The sequence below is a fragment of the Leptidea sinapis genome, chromosome 8 (assembly GCF_905404315.1).
Source record: "Leptidea sinapis chromosome 8, ilLepSina1.1, whole genome shotgun sequence".
Lineage (NCBI taxonomy): Eukaryota > Metazoa > Arthropoda > Insecta > Lepidoptera > Pieridae > Leptidea > Leptidea sinapis.
In genome coordinates, this window is record NC_066272.1 from 4,849,346 (window position 1) to 4,866,131 (window position 16,786).

Below are 16,786 nucleotides of genomic sequence, written 5' to 3' on the forward strand. Positions count from 1 at the left end.
GTAGTGATTATCCGATGGCCACAACGCTGACAACGCATCAGCGACTCTCTCGGGCACTTGTCAACCAGTGCCAGATGAAAACAGTGTCTTCAATTGCGTCCTCTCTTAAGAAGGTTGCGGAAAGGGGCAAAATGGGAAAATTATCGTCACCATCTGGATGTATGGCGTTCTTTCACAGTGCGGTTTTCAAAGAACTTTCTTCCACATACCGCAAATCTGTGGAATAGACTTCCTTGTACGGTGTTTCCGGGATGATATGACATGGGTACCTTCAAAAAAAAGCGCGTACAGCTTCCTTAAAAGCCGGTAAAGCTTCTGTGATTCTTCTGGTGTTGCAAGAGAATGTGGGTGGCGGTAATCACTTAACATCAGGTGACCCTCGTTTGTCCTCCTTTTCCATAAGATAAAAAAAAATGCTGAGGAAAGCCTATGCAGTCTGAGGGATTTTGAGTGAGTTATTGGTGGGAATTAATAAGCAAAACATATCTAATCATTATTACGCAATTCAAAAAGCGGTGTTTTTGAACCAAACCGTAATACGTAGGTCACACTAACAGTTTTGCGTAACTCAAAAAAACAACATGTTATAACCAAAATATTATGTTTATTGCTTTTCAAAATACTCTCCTTTAAATTTTTAACACTTTTTTCATGCGATCGAACCATTTTTTAAAACAGGAGGACCACAGATCTGAAGGCATGTTTTCTACGTGCTGATTGAACGCTATCACTGCCACTTCGGTATTGGTAATAGTGAAACCTCTCATCAAATCTTTGATTTTGGAGAAAATACAGAAATCACAGGGCTCTAGGTCGGGACTATGTGCAGGATGGGTGACGAGTTGTACTTTTTTGGAAGCTAAAAATGACTTGGTTTTGTTGGCCGTGTGTATAAAAGCGTTGTCATGATGTAGGAGAAGGCTTTTTGGTCGTCTTTCGCGAACTATTTTTAACACCCAGGGTAAACAAATGGTAGAATACCACTCGGCATTAACACTCTTTTGATCTTCAAGTGGAGTATTACAGATGGGATCCGTAGCTGAGAAAAAAAATACGATAATTTTTTTTTCAAACGTTTCTCGCCTGCCTCTTTTGTTGGCCTGTTCTCATTTTCAAACACCCATTCACAAGATTGCTGTTTTTTTTCGAACGAGAACAAAATATTTGAAGTTTCAATTCTTCGTGTAATATTTTCTGAATTTGGCTGGTAATCCGCGGCCTTTATTCAATTAGCCGCTCAACAGTACCCACATTATTTTCGTTGACGGCAGTTGAAGGCCGCCCTTCACGAAATTCATCATGTAAAGAAATCCGACCTCTATCAAATTCAGCAAACCATCGTCTCACGGTACTCAAGCAAGGTTCTTCTTCACAAAAGCATTTTGAAGACGAGCGGCATAGTCTTGCGGAGAGACAGAACTTTTAAAATCATAAAAAATCATCGCTCTAAAATCTTTTCGACTTAACTCCATTTTCGTTGCGTACGTAGAACTCTGATGTGTGATAAAAAACAATTGACATATGATTTCCCGCCAATTGTTTTTTTTTTTATTACTAAGAAGGTTGCAATGATTCAAAAAATATAACATTCGAAATTCAAATAGTTCCGATTAGCTAGAAGTGCAAAACTGTTAGTGTGCCACATGTATGCCTAAAAGTTTTGTAAAGTAAGAACATTTATAACCTGGCAGCTTTTGTAAGAAAACAACTTACAAAAACAAAAAACACTAACATCCCCCCCCCCCCCCGTCAATTTCATTAGACTGTCAAAAGATCCTTGTCAGTTGTCACCACAACATACTCAAAAAAAGGGGCAAATTAAAAAACACTTCCTATGGTATTACCAACTACAGTAGGAATAAATAATTTTGATACTCTTCCTATTTTTTTATAATTCCTTACCGGTTATCATTTATGTAGGTAATGTTTTTGTTTTTTCAATTTTATACAGACATTTATTACAATATAATTCTTGCACACGCAATATTACTGAGACATGAGTTCTTTGCAGTAAAATATATAATTAAAATTGTTACGTTGCACGTACAAAGGGGTCATATTATCAGATTGAAGAGGTATTAAATACCTACAGTGCAAGAACCAATATATTTGAATGAAAACCAGTACAGACAGACTTTATTTATTACAATCAAAAGCTGATTCAAAATTCCTATTTCCATAGATTCTTCTGGACTACTACTGGAACTATTAAGCACACTTATGATAAATGGTTCTAGCTTTTCTATTATTCCATCCCTCGTTTCGTTCTGAAGTTCAACATGAAGAATATTATGCTTTGTCATTGTCTTACAATGGTCTGGTGTTATACTTTCAAAAGTATATTTTATGACTGTTTCCATTTGAGCTGCTGAAATGTGTGTTTCGTCTAGGTATATTATTTGTGTTCTTCGTCTTTTTCTTATTTCTGAAATACAATATAATATTCAATATTTTCGTGTGAACTAAACAAATGAACGCAAATGAACGTTACACAGAAACAATACTGTGCAAATAGTAGGTGAACTATATTGTGAAACACAAGAAACATAAGATCTTGAATTACTATCTTAAATCAAATATCAAATTGATTACACCGTACTAAACTACGAATTCAGTCAAGACATCTAAACACTTATTTTTTTTTGCCACAAAATTGCTCGCCGCATGCCACTTTTTATCGTTTTACCCATGTTCTATATTATATTTTATTCTAAGATATTAAAAGGGAAGAGATATGGAGAATCATCTGTGTATGTGAAAAAGTTTCAGTTAAATTAGGGTAGCGCCACAGTAGCATCAGGGTTAATGTTTTAAAAGACGCGCCAAACATAAAATAATACAAATCACTCTAGGTACACGTTTCCCTGTAATAATTCTTTAAAGTTGTTGAAATTTTCAATAATTAACGACTTTAGTCGACAAAAGTGTTAATTTTATAAATCTGCATACTTCAATTCTATCTATCTATGAAAAAGTGACCGTCAAAATGCATTACCTTGCCGATTTTGGAAGCTTAAATTAGGGTGGCGCCACAGTAGCATAAGGGAAAATCAAAGAAGCGACAAATTTAAAATAAAACTAATACTCTAGATACACGTTTTCTCATAATAACTCTTAAAGGTTATATTACAAAATTATTTTGTACAACGCAAGTTGTAACTGCCCCAACAGCCATCTGTTCGCCAAGCTATGTGCCCTGCCCACTGCCACTTCAGTCGCAATCATTTCGGCTATGTCGGTGACTTTGGTTCTCCTACGGATCTCCTCATTTCTGATTCGATATCGCAGGAAAACTACGAGCATAGTCCTCTCCATTGCCCGCTGACCAACAGTGACCTTCCTCATAAGGCCCATACTTCTGTGTTCCGCATGTCATCCCTGGCAACACACATTGGTTAAAAACCTTCGTCTTCAGACACTGTGGTATTTTGGACGAGAAGATTTTACGGAGCTTCCCGAATGCTGCCCATCCGAGTTGGATTCGACGAGTAACCTCTTTCCCGAAATTGGACCTGCCCAACTGGATTATTAATTGTCCAAGGTAGGTACTCGTCAACAATTTCGAGAGTACAGTTACGGGAGTAGGTGTGACATTGATATTTGACATGAGCCTCCTTGGGATCTTATATTGAGGCCATCGAGCATATGGCTTAAGTCTTCCATGGTCTCTGCCATGATTACGATATCATCTGCGAATCGAAGGTGAGTGATGTATTTACCGTTGATATTTATGCCCAGCCCGTTCCAGTCCAGAAGCTGAAAGACATCTTCCAATGCAGCGGTGAACAGCTTCGGCGATATAACATCGCCTTGTCTAACTCCTCGTTCAGTCGGATAGGCTTCGAGAACTTATCCTGGAGACGGACTGACATGGTGGCGTTATCATACAAACACTTCGACGCTTCGATATATCGATAATCAATGTGGCACCTCTGAAGAGCCTGAAGCACCACCCAGATCTCGATCGAATCAAAGGCTTTCTCTTAGTCCACGAACGCCAAGCATAGTGGCTGCTTATACTCTTCCGTCTTCTGTATAACCTACCGCAGTGTATATGTATGCGGTCTATAGTACTAAAGCCTTTTCGGAATCCAGCTTGTTCGGGAGGCTGGAAGTTACCTCTGTGCCATGTTTGAGGCGTTTTGCCCTCGAGAATGACGGAATTGAAGAGCTTCTGGAGAATCTTCAGCACAGGAGTACCACCAGCTCTAAGAAGCTTGGCTGTAATTACATCATCACCCAGCGCCTTGTTGTTTTTAAGATATGTTAGGGCCATACTAATCTCGTACAGGCTGACGTCTGGGATATCGTCGGTATAGTAAAAGGCATTTATTTTCTCAAAATTGATTCCTTTAGAATTCTTTTTGATTTCATTTCTAATATACTAGATACTACTACCGCTTCGAAAACAAATGGCGCTCTGAGCGAGAAGAAGCGGCGCAAGAAACTCTCCCAGCATTCTTTTTTTGCGCTCTTTTTAATAAAAATATACTATATTGTACTTTCATTGCTATTGCTATAAAATAATCATAATCTAGTCCCAGGCTGTCCGATCACTTAGATATTCAGCTGTGATAGGATTTACGTCAGAGGCATTTTTTTATAAAACATTTAAATTTATTTATAGATAATGCCTGAACATTGGCTGGGACTTTATTATAAAAGTGTATACATTTTGACAGTGTCGGGTTAGTTTGGGTCTTGGGTTTTCAGCCTTGTTTGTAACAGGTGCCCGTGCAGTCGTGTATAGCTGTCCATACAAATTCTCGACCTCCCTCAAAAGTTCAGACTTAGACGAAACGACCCTGCCGTCGCCGGTCTTTAGCCTCGTCAGTTGGCTCTGCCCAATAGACAAATCTCGTGCGAATACTTTGGAGCTTATGTTACGCTCTATGGCTGCCTTCACAAAATCTGTGTTATGGCGGCGTATATCGCGAGTGAATGACTTGGAGATTTGTGTATTTAGCTGCCTATACTGGGATGCATCGTCCGGCGACTGAAGAGCCATTTGGCGTCGTACATTTGAGGGTAGAGTCTGAGATTTTTCCGGTAACTTTTGAACGGCTGTCCTTAAAGAACTTAGACCCTGTCGTTTGAACAGCTGCCACGAACCTGTTATTACGTCAACGCATTCACCGAGACATTCGAAGCGGTTTTGCAATTTGAGTTGAAAGTTTTCCAGGTTTTGAAACTTAATGGGTGCAGGCCGGAGCGTAGACTTCACCAGTCGAGACCGTTTCAGTTTTGGATTGATATTCAATGAACCTTTTACTATGCGGTGATCACTCCCAGTTTTCACTGAGTTAATCACAGAGACATTTATTTATTTTATTTTATTCATTATATACAGACACTTTATCACATAATATTACACCATATTTGGTCCCTACACTAGGTGCAGCCTGTCCTGTAGGCAACCAATTTACATTCTATGGTTAACAATATGAACCGAAAGTCAAAAAGTGCGCTCTGTATGTGTGTGTGTGTGTGTGTCTCTGGCAGTGAGTGTGTGTGTGTGTGTCTCTGTCAGTGAATATCTGATTAATCATGTTACAAAGTATTAACATTATATGAATGCTAAGCTATCACTTTAAGAATAGCTTCCATGTCTGCATAAGTGAGTGTGTGTAACCATCTCTGTATTTTAAATTTGACCTGATGGACCGAGCAATTTTTAATAGAACATTATAAATTTACCTTCTTGTATATATATATGTAAGAATGGGCTAAATCTACTTGCAAATGTTATATTTATTATTGATGTTGGAATCTTGTACGAACGGCTATCTAGTAGGTTACATCATTGAATATATGTCTTTTGGTCGACACTATGAAGTCAATCTCATTTTTGGTGGCACCATCGGGGCTAATCCAAGTCCATTTGCGTTGTTCTGGCTTCATAAAGAAGGAGATCATCATATAAAGATCCTCCTTCTACATGAAGTCAGCCAGCATCTGGCCTCGGGCGTTCCGATTTCCATAAGCAAATTTCCCCACTCTCAACTCATCGCCGCTACGTTTCCCCAGCTTTGCGATAAAGTCTCCCATGACAACATTGAAGTAGGTCTTAGGAGTGTGAATGGCTGTTGAGATGTCCTCATACATGGCCTCCACCTCCTCGTCTGAGTGTGTCGAAGTCGGAGCGTAAACCTGAATGACCTTAAGCGAATACCGTTGAGTAATTCTGAGTATTAGGTACGCTACCCTATTCGTCACGCTCCCTACCTCAGTTACTCTGCTGACGAGAGACTTGTGCACGAGGAACCCGACACCACTCTGGGACAGTTGGTCGCCCTCCCGGAAGTTTAGCAGGTGTCCGGAATTTAGGATTATCGAGTCCTCACCCATCCCTTCGTATTCTGCATAAAATTTTCTCCAGCTCCTCCAACTGCTAGTTGGTCCGCAGTGTATTGACATTAAATGTTGCCAGGGCCAATGGTCATCGTCGATGGACGCGATTCCCAACCTGGGGATTCTTAGCACCCCTGCCCCGTCGCTTATGTGGCTGCTACCGTGACCACCACGAGCGGGGCCGCCACCGGGGACTAGGGGCCGGGGCCTTTCAGTGTCCTTTTTCATATTTGGGTTGTTTTTTTGCCGTAATCGCCACGCTTGGCAGGCGGGTTGGCGATCGCAGTGGGTGTTGGTGGTTCTCGGAAGGATGCTGCTGCCCATCTTCCATTTTTTTAATCCCTTAGTCGCCTCTTACGACACCCACGGACACCACACGCACATCAATTCGTTTACAATTATTGCTACATTCACCATACTTCATACCATATCCTGTGCCTACAACAGCGCCATTGTGGAAGCTTTTGAACTGTTTTTTCAACTTTTATCGCCTATGAGATTATTCTCCTTGCCTCTACCCTCCAAAATATTCCATACGTATATCGACGAGACACTACACTACTATAGCCGGAAATTTAATTCGAGATCAAAAATGTAAACAATGATGTTGCCAACTAAAGATTATTGCGAATTATAATAAAATATCACTTTAAAGTTATAAGTGCAGTCTTAATACATAAAAATAAGTATTTCACAACGTTTTCTCTACGTAATAAAGCATAAAATAGTCGCCCAATTGTTTTGTTCATTCGGTTTCTGACGTTGTTAAGTTTCTGTTAATTTGTCGTTAAGTTGGCTTTATTTTGTTTATATATTTTGTTTTATTTTGTTGCTTTCATAACAAAACGAATCATGGATGATGGGCCAGGTTCGTCAACCAAACAGGACATTCTGTCACCGCTGAAAAAGAGACAACGCAATCCTATTTCTGTGTCTGAAAAGGTTATGATAATGCATGCCTGTATATCTTCAAAAATTGGCCAAAACATCAGTATTAGTCTTTAGGTGACTGCGCAAGGAAGATTGCATAGATTATGGGTATTTCTGCGGTGACAGTGAGAAAAATATTAAATGAAAATAAAACCACTAAAGAATTTAAACCACCTCGTAAAACCGGCCCTAAATAGAATATTCGTGACAAAATTGATGAATTTACCTTTTCAGTAATAAAACGAATAGTGCATGCTTTCTTTTACAGAAGTGAACCACCTACAATAAAAAACGGTTAGTATGTTAACTGTAGTAATATATTTTATACATTTAAAACTTAATCTGTAATATTATGATAGTTTGGACATTTGGTTATTTGTATGTACCTATGTTGGCTACTCTTGCACTCTAAGTTATTTGATTTGGGTGAATAAAATAATAATTTAAGGTTATTCAAGCTGTAAACTCCAATCCTTATCTGCCTGATTTTTCATTGCACACGATAAGAATCGCCCTAAAACATATAAATTTTCAATTGGCTACCCGCAAGTGCCGCAGCAGTTGAAGAAAGCGATACTTGTTAAGGAATTTTATTACCACGATGAAACATAGATCAATGAAGGCGTGTATTAATAAGACATACCATACATACGTGTTTATGTGGTGATATATTGTGTATCTTATATTTGCAAAAAAAGGGAAAGTGACTATTTGCTTTTACACATTACAGAGATTTTTATGATTACAGTTAAAGATAAATACTTTTACAGATCAAGCATCATCGAAAATGTGGTTTGCTACTCAAATTATTACTACTAAAGAAGCCTTCTTAGAGGGGCTTGCAGCAGTCTTAAAAGCTCCAACCGGAAAAAGTAGGCATCTTATAATATCTTATATAGGCATCGAGGACGGTTATGTAGATGGAGCATTAACCCCCTGTTTGCGTCCACCGTTTAGTACTCTGTTATTTGTTTAGCACACAAGACATTAGTAATGTTCGAATCCAAAAAACACAAAATTCTCGCTTATTAGTTAAAGTAAGAAAAATTCGGTATCAGTTTTAGATAATTTCCCTTACCACTCCCGAAGGTTAGAATCGAAACGCACAAGTGCCTGACGGTAAGCGCTAATAATTAGCCATTTAATAATTATTATTAAATGGCTCATATCCATAAATATAAATTATGAAGAAAATATAATAAAATGTAAAAAGAAAAAGATAAAAGCTCAAATATTTGCTGTGGACAGGTTGGCTGCGGAATACAATTTATAATAAGTAATAGTAACCAATTCAGATACGTCGTCATCAAGCTCTTCAGACCCCGAACCAGCGAGCGAATATTAATATGGTAATTATCAACTTTATGTTTGGTAACCATTATCAAATAAAGATTAATTACAAAATAACAATGTTTTTTTTAAATATTATATTTATATATTATCTATTATGAATTATTATAATTATAAAATTGAACTCTGAATTGTCATTACGACAGTGACATTTCTTAGTGATCTCGAAATACTTTCCGACGTATTCTTTGATGCTACTTGCTACGTAGTTACCAGCTGTCACATTATTTTGTGATTCATTGATTAATAATCATTGTCACTAAACAAAACAAAATAAAAGCGGTCACCGGAATAAATAGCAAATACTAAATAGCTGTAAGTTTATTCATATCAGCTTATCTCCATTCATTTCTCGTTAAGAGTAAAAATATTATTCGGTTACATTACAATTTCATGCCCTCAGAAATTTTCAACTTTGCTGATTCCGTGTAATAATACAAGTTATTTAGTCCGTACTCAATAAATATTTACTTTTATTACAGTATAAAGAAATTAAAAGGTGAATCTCTCATTTTATCATTCGTAAGTGAAGAAAGAAGCTCGAAACGGAATCATGAGTAAGTATAATAATATTTCAATACATCCAGGAAGATATCATGTTGCATTTCTAGTAGCTTTGTTGTACCAATTGCTTAAACTACCCTGCAGTTTTAATTAGGTTAAATAATAGTTATATTCAGCATTATGTATTTCATAAAGCTACAAAAAATAAAACAAAAACAGGACCAACTAAAAAGTGTGATGTGGGTGTGGACTAGTATGAATCTAGAAAGTATGAGAGGATTATTTTTCTGATGTTAGCCTTATGAAAACCTCTAGAATCATGTGAATTTATAACCTCTTTAAAGACTAAGGCATATTACAAGTCCAAGAATGTGTGTTGCTAAAATTATGCTAGTGTTAATATAATTAACATATAAAATTACAATATTATTTCTTGCAGATCCACAGTACCCAGGACAACACAATCCAATCTACCCACAAATTTACAATCCTTCCACTGCTCCTGGTCAACCAGGGCAGCCTATGGTACCCGGTCAGATTCAGTATGGTACAGGCTTTCCTCAAAATGTTCCATACCCATATCAACCCGGATTTGCTGTGTACCCAGGGCAAGTGCCTGGTCAGGCGGGATCTGTTCCACCATCGGCTATGTCATACCCAAACATTCAACCTACAGCTCCAATGTACGGGTATCCTGGAGCTCCTAGTGTGACTCCTCAGCAAACATACTGTAAGTAAACATGTTTGTTTACAAATTGAAGTATTTGTTTGTTAGAGTTCTGTCTCTGAAGTGTAACCAAAGGTACTCCTCCTATTTCTATGGTCAGCTGTGTCCTATAAACCGAAAAAGACTGATTAAAATTTTAAAAGAATGTAATTTACTGTTGCCTACCAAAAACAATTAAAAAGTTAATTTAAAGTTGAAAATAAAAACCAAGACATATAATCATATACATTTTTGGATATTGTAATACCTTTTAATTACATATAATCTCCATTGACTAAATACTAGGTAAAGGGGTGACAAAATGGCTTCTTTCTCTTCCACCAAGCAACTGTGCCATAGCTAGTGAAATTACAGGGCTTCATCATCAACATTTTTCTTTAGGTGCAGCATATAACAGTAGTGTCACTTATAATTTTGGGTATTCAAGAATTGTAAGAGACACTGTTGAAGCGGGCAGGGCTTATGATTTTTAAATTTTTAATGGAAGAGAGGACAAACCAGCATACAGGTCACTTAACATCAGGTGACCCGTGACTCTTGCAACACCAGAGGAATCACAGAAACATTGCTAGCTTTATAAACTAAGATAACCCACTTACCACAGCCACAATCAGCTGAATGTTTAGCTTGTCTGGATATTTATTATAATTTATTTATTTATTTATTAGAAAAGGCTTACCAACTAGACATACAATTAATATTATCTTATATCTTTAAACGAGCAATTCTTGTATATATATATAATCTGAATCTCGGAAACGGCTCCAACGATTTTCATAAAATTAAGTATGCAGGGGATTTTATTGTGGGGGTGATAAATCGATCTAGCTAGGTTTCAATTAAAAAAAAATGGTTTTATCCATGTTTGAATGAGAAACAGCTACAATAACATTAGAATACAAAGGTAAATTTTGCCACTATATACAAGACTATTATAGCTCAGATGGGACATTGGGTGATCCGGAAAGCAGAAGACCCCGGTTCGAATCCAGAAGACGTATTAGTTTTTTTTTTGTTCAAGTTTTGTACATTCTTAAAAATCCGAGCAAGGCTCGGTCTTCCGGATATTGACTACTTATAATGTAACATTTCTTATATTTAATATTTGTATATCTAACTTATAGGTATGCACAGTGTTGCCTTCATTTATTATTGTAAGTTAAGTAATACTACTACAATATGTATGTTTACTATTACTAAAAACTATAATTTTATACATCCAAATTATAAGGGTTCAAAAGCGTATTTTTTAAAATTGCCAAATGTATTAAAATTTATATCCATACTACTATTACTATGGAATTTACTGTTATATAATTATGAAATAAGTTGGATAGGTGAATTTGAGCCATAATTGTTTCTGAAGAATCGTACATGTACTGGCAGATATGTACTAATACGACAAGGATAAGGTGGTACACTTAATCCAATCTTAGATAGAAGTAATGGACAGGGATGAGAAATACTTGATAGCTTGCTGAGATTGTATTTATTTGAAATATGTTCTAAAATGCTTCAATTTATGTGCAACTTACAGCAGCTGTTGAATGGATACCAACTACACCTCAAGCGGCAAATGCTTTTAGTGACCGAGCTGTTGTAGCTGGCTACGAGGGTTATGATCGTAGCCCTCTATGGGTCATTAGGGCCAGATTTGAAGGTGATCTCATTCCTGGGAAATTGGCCATAAAACATCATTCTGCATATGTACCTTGGGGTGGTAAGGAGAATCCTGTTCAGAGCATTGAGGTGAGATTTTTTTTTTTATTAATGTTATTTTTTTCATATCATATTTCAAAAGGAAGATAAAGATATACGGGCCACTTGGTGGTGAGTGATTACCACCATCCATACTCTATTTTAGTCACTCATGTGTTGTCAATCTGAAAACACTGGGCAAGCAAGTTCATTCCGTTGCTTGGTTGTACATGGAAAAAAACTCCTTCTAAAGCAAACTATCCAGGAACACCACACATCCAGGTGATGAGGATAAAATTTTAGGTTCCAGCATGGTTTTGTGTATTATTGTATGAATGGTGTATGTCAGTGAAATTACATGAGATATTCCTTCTAGCTAGAGTGACATAAAAGTATGAGTCATATATAAAATATATTATGACATTTTGTAGGTATAATATGTAGATGTATGTATGACTCATAGAGTGTCATAATTGATGTTTCACAATGTTTTCACACTGGTCTATTTTTATATTAATACTAGCTGACTCGACAGATGTTGTGCTGTACATGATAAATAAAAAACAGTTTTTTCATAACATCAAGAATTATTTCTTAAAATATGCTCCCTGTTGTTATAATGAAATTGTTTCACGGCAGAACTGTCAAACTGTGTGTCAATAATGTTTCTATGAGAAAATGTCTATGTAAAATAAATATTGAAAATAAAAATAATTATGGGTCCCAAATCAAAATAAAATCTCTCAAGTTGGACTAAATTGCACTCCATGAAGTAATCCCCATTAAAATCCGTTCATTAGTTTAGGAGACCATTGCGGACAACAATGTGTCACATAATTTATATATATATTAAGATATTATGTGTTTGTAATTAGTTTTAATTCCATGAAAAGTGTAGTAGGATTTTCTATGCTGAAAATTTTTCATGCAATAGAAATTCTATAGAAACTTATATATGTAGATATGAAGTGAAACAGAGCATATTATAACTATCTATGTCAATAGTGAATTAAATTTTTTACATTTATATCAATTTTTTTTTTTTAATGTTGTTATTGTGTTTAAATCAATCAGTAATCAATTATTTAACTGTTTATGATCATAATTGACTGACTACTCAACTTGTAATCACTCCTTATCAGTTAGTCATATTGTATGATGTTGAGGTGCAATTAATTACAATTTTAATGAATGTGATAATATATTAATATATTTGAGTGGTTCTTAATGGCACTTGGTAATGTAGAACTTGCTATACTTATTACAGTATTTACGAAAGTAAAATATTCTGATTTATAGGTCAAAATTACATTTGTTAGGTTAATATTTAATAATATTTGATATTAGGAATCATGACCTCGCATATTACCTTGTCTTTCACTTTTATGAAGTTAATATCTCTTTATAAGTGCCATAGGAATTAAGTCAATGATTATTTTAAGCTTGTGACTTCTGATTATTAAATGTAAAAAATTTAACATTTAAAAAATTTAAGATTTAACCTTATAAATGAGTCCTTATGGATGGAGGAGTACTGAACATAACTATGTTTTGCTTATTACAAACAGCAACACAATATATAATAATCATTTGTTTAATCATCATCATCAGCCGGAAGACGTCCACTGCAGGACAAAGGCCCCCCCAAAGATTTCCACAATGATCGGTCCTACACTGCCCTCATCCAACTATTAGTTGGATTATTTTATTTTATTTTTTTTCCAAAAAATCATTTGTTTACTTTCAACAAAATAATAATTTATTGGAACACTAGGCTAGTCCTATCCACCTATTTCTGCCGGAAGCAGTAGTGTGTAAACATTGCTGTGTTTCGGTCTCAAGGGCGCCGTAGCGAAATTACTGAGCAAATGAGACTTAACTTCTTATGTCTCAAGGCGACGAGCGCAATTGCAGTGCCACTTAGAATTTTTGGGCTTTTCTAGCATGGCGTATCAATTACAATCATCTTAACGTCCTGTTCGTCTCGTCCCGTATTTTCATAAAAAAGAATTAACATTAACAAATCTTCTTGTACTTCCCAGAAAGAAGGTTTTGGAAAGGGATATTCATATGCTTTATTAAAAGAATGTGCTTTTGGCTATTTACTTCTTGTAATGAGTCTGTGAAATAGAACATCTAACACATTATTAATTCAAATTCCAGATTTGCTGTGCTTCTCCAGATAGAATTCGCTGGGTGGAGAACAGAGACGGAATGATTCCACCCAATGCCATTGCTGCTGGTATTACAACATCTGGAGAGCCGCTGTATGTGGGCAGAGCTCGGGAACAGGGCTCCCTCACTCCAGGAAAGGTGATAGTTTTTATATATTTATCCATTGCAAAAAGGGCTGTCAAACACAACTATCTTTAAGAGGTTTAGATTAAATTAAGAACAGTTTTCTTAATTTAATCTACCTACTACACAGTTGTGGTTATAATAATTGGACGTAGTTCCTTAAAAATGTTCCAAGCCACAAACATCTCATTTAAAGGAATACATGTTTAAAGTTTAATAAATTTTTGTGTATCGCATACATGTATGTGGGTTGGGCTACTAAGTCTGATGTCATTTAAAGAGTGTAGTAGTTTTAGAGAAAGTAGGGCTACCATTTTTTGTCAGTTGGTTAATATGAATCATGTGTCCAACGGATGAGTAAAAAAGAAGGACTCTGACGCTGTGATATTAGCAAGTCAAGCACCATTATACAAGTGTGTGTGTGGTTATGGGGGATACTAGTTACACAATTTTTTCTCCCTTAAATAATCATATATGGCCACAAATACTTATATAGTATAGTTTTTCACAACGCACGACGGCATTTTCAAAATATTTTATTGAGACGCAAGCTAATCTGTCACAGACAATGACAATCCTCATAATGGCCGCCTATCGGCCTGTAGTAGTGTAAGTGTGTGCGTGGGGCTATGTATTTACACGTTCATCGGCTTGTTTAGGTGCTACACTTGTTATGTAAGGTGACATGGAGTCCTTATTTTTTTACTAGTCTGTGCATGTGAACATTTTTGTGTTCTTTACTCAATTTCGTTTGGAACGTTTTTCTGGAATTACTCCCAATTAAGAATCCTTATTTACAGGGAAGATTTTTCAAAACAACAAAGTATCTAACAATTAGTTAGCATGAATTTATTTTATTTCTCTTAGTTTCGCAAAGCATTTCACATGTTTTGTTAAAAATTAAATTGATAATAATTTATACATTAGATCTGAATAAATAATTAAATAGTATTACTACATACTTGCTGGTCATATTAAGAGTGCTTTTAAAAGTTTATAAGTTGTTTTAAAGTACCCATGTTAAAATGGTGCCAGGTTGAATCCAGGTAACAAGGATCAATTTAATACTAAAATATACTGGAAGGAATACCGATTGTAACCTTATGCTGAAACCATTCTTCTGATTAGTTCAACATCCAGCACGACAGTGATCCAAAGGACTTGGATTGCACATACCTAGATGTGATTCCAGTTGATGCCAAGTCAAAGATTTCAAATAGACAGTGGGACAATTTCAGAAAGTTGTATGTTGTTTTCTTAGCAGGTTGGAACTCCTGTCTCTCTTGCTAAATGTCAAAAAAGAGGCATTGATCCTCGCTATGCTAGTAACTATTAATTTAAGTATTCAATTTTTTTAGGTACTTCACAATAATGTGATTTATTTAGTTTAAGTTTAATACATAGCCACTCTCGCACAATTTAATAAATCATTTTTATTTATATATGTATATTCCTAACCTCTGTAGATATAGATGAAGCCACAATCTGAGAGTTGAACAAAGCATGCATGATTTTATGACGATACGTCACTCGAACGGTTAGCTCAGTTGGTAGAGCACTGCCTCGGAACGCCAGAGGTTGTGTGTTCGAGTCACGCATCGTTAATTTTTTCAATTTTTTTTTGTGTCTTTCTAACCCCGTTTGCTCTATTCATGTGGCTATTTCATAACTACTTACTGTCGAAGAAGGAACACATGACATGATTTGGTTAAAAATATTGCTATCAAATTGTTCTAACTAATGATAATTTGTTTAATTTTCAGGTGCAACCAAGCCACAAAGTCATGTATTTGTCGTTTGCAGGCAATGAGATTGCACACAAAGTTTATGAAATCCTCTGCTCCGTTTAAGTGAGGTCTAATATAGCTATTATCAGCATTTTAATCGTAGTTTGTAAGTATGGAATATATTTTGTAACCTTTTCTATATTAAAATTACATTATTTTTTTATATTTTTGCATTGATATAGTTTAAGTGGCACTTCTAATGTTAAGCATTTATGTTATTTGGTGAATTTGGTGTTATATGTATTAAAGAGAAAAAAAAAAGTGTCAATATGCTACATATTAAGACTGTTTACTAAGGTCCGTTTATAAAACGGAGTTAAAGTTGATTATACTATTATTGTTAAGATTTTTTTCATAAATATATCTCATGTAAATTTATAATGTTCTTTCATTTACAAAATTCTTCACTTAGTTATGCAACACAGTGAGAAAATCCAATATACCTTAAAATATTGCGGGCGTAAAAAATATATATATGTCAAAAGTGAAACCTGCATTGTGCATGAACCTCTAAACTGCATATGAAGTCCTGGTACGTGTTGCTGGCATGACACGTGATTTCAACCGTGAAAGACATTATTATCACTTCTGCCATATTTATGTTCTCCTGGTGTCTATGTAGTCGTTCGCTTGACGTCAGATTATATATTTAGGTATACTTTCGTCATATATAAGACAATCTCTTCTTCAATTATGATCACCTGGTACCAAAACACTGTGTTACATCTTATGAATTTTACTCTTTTTACTGTCGCCTTTTTCTTTTCATAGACTTTCAAATCGCAACAATGGTAAAGAAGTTTTCACTTCAATAAAATCTATTTTTCATTTTTGCCTTGTCAGATCACAGCCTGTTGTACTCTTATTATTTCAACTACTGACTACGTAGTAGTCAGTAGTACACCCATTGAACAACTTTTAAATTCGATTACAATCATTTTTAGTTAGAATTGCATACTTTAATACTCTCTGAAAGTCGAATTCTAGCAATCATTCAGATAAAAGTAGCCTCAGCACGATACGAAGCGGGAATTTTCTTTTACTTTTCTCTAAGAAAAATGAAATTATAATATTTTTGTTAAAAAACAACTAGAAATTGGTACGTAAATATTTTTAATAAGTTAGCAATCAATGTGAAGAT

The 16,786-nt window shown here is 35.6% G+C and overlaps 1 protein-coding gene across 1 annotated transcript; it reads left to right on the forward strand.

Moving 5' to 3' along the window:
- The first annotated feature begins 8,812 nt into the window (after window positions 1-8,812).
- On the forward strand, window positions 8,813-16,026 carry LOC126965810 (calcium-binding protein P-like). The gene is made up of 6 exons (XM_050809586.1): window positions 8,813-8,946; window positions 9,114-9,188; window positions 9,575-9,865; window positions 11,400-11,611; window positions 13,724-13,873; window positions 15,622-16,026. The coding sequence occupies exons 2-6, from the start codon at window positions 9,185-9,187 to the stop codon at window positions 15,706-15,708; spliced, it is 744 nt and encodes a 247-aa protein (XP_050665543.1). The 5' UTR covers window positions 8,813-8,946; window positions 9,114-9,184; the 3' UTR covers window positions 15,709-16,026.
- The last annotated feature ends 760 nt before the right edge of the window (window positions 16,027-16,786 follow it).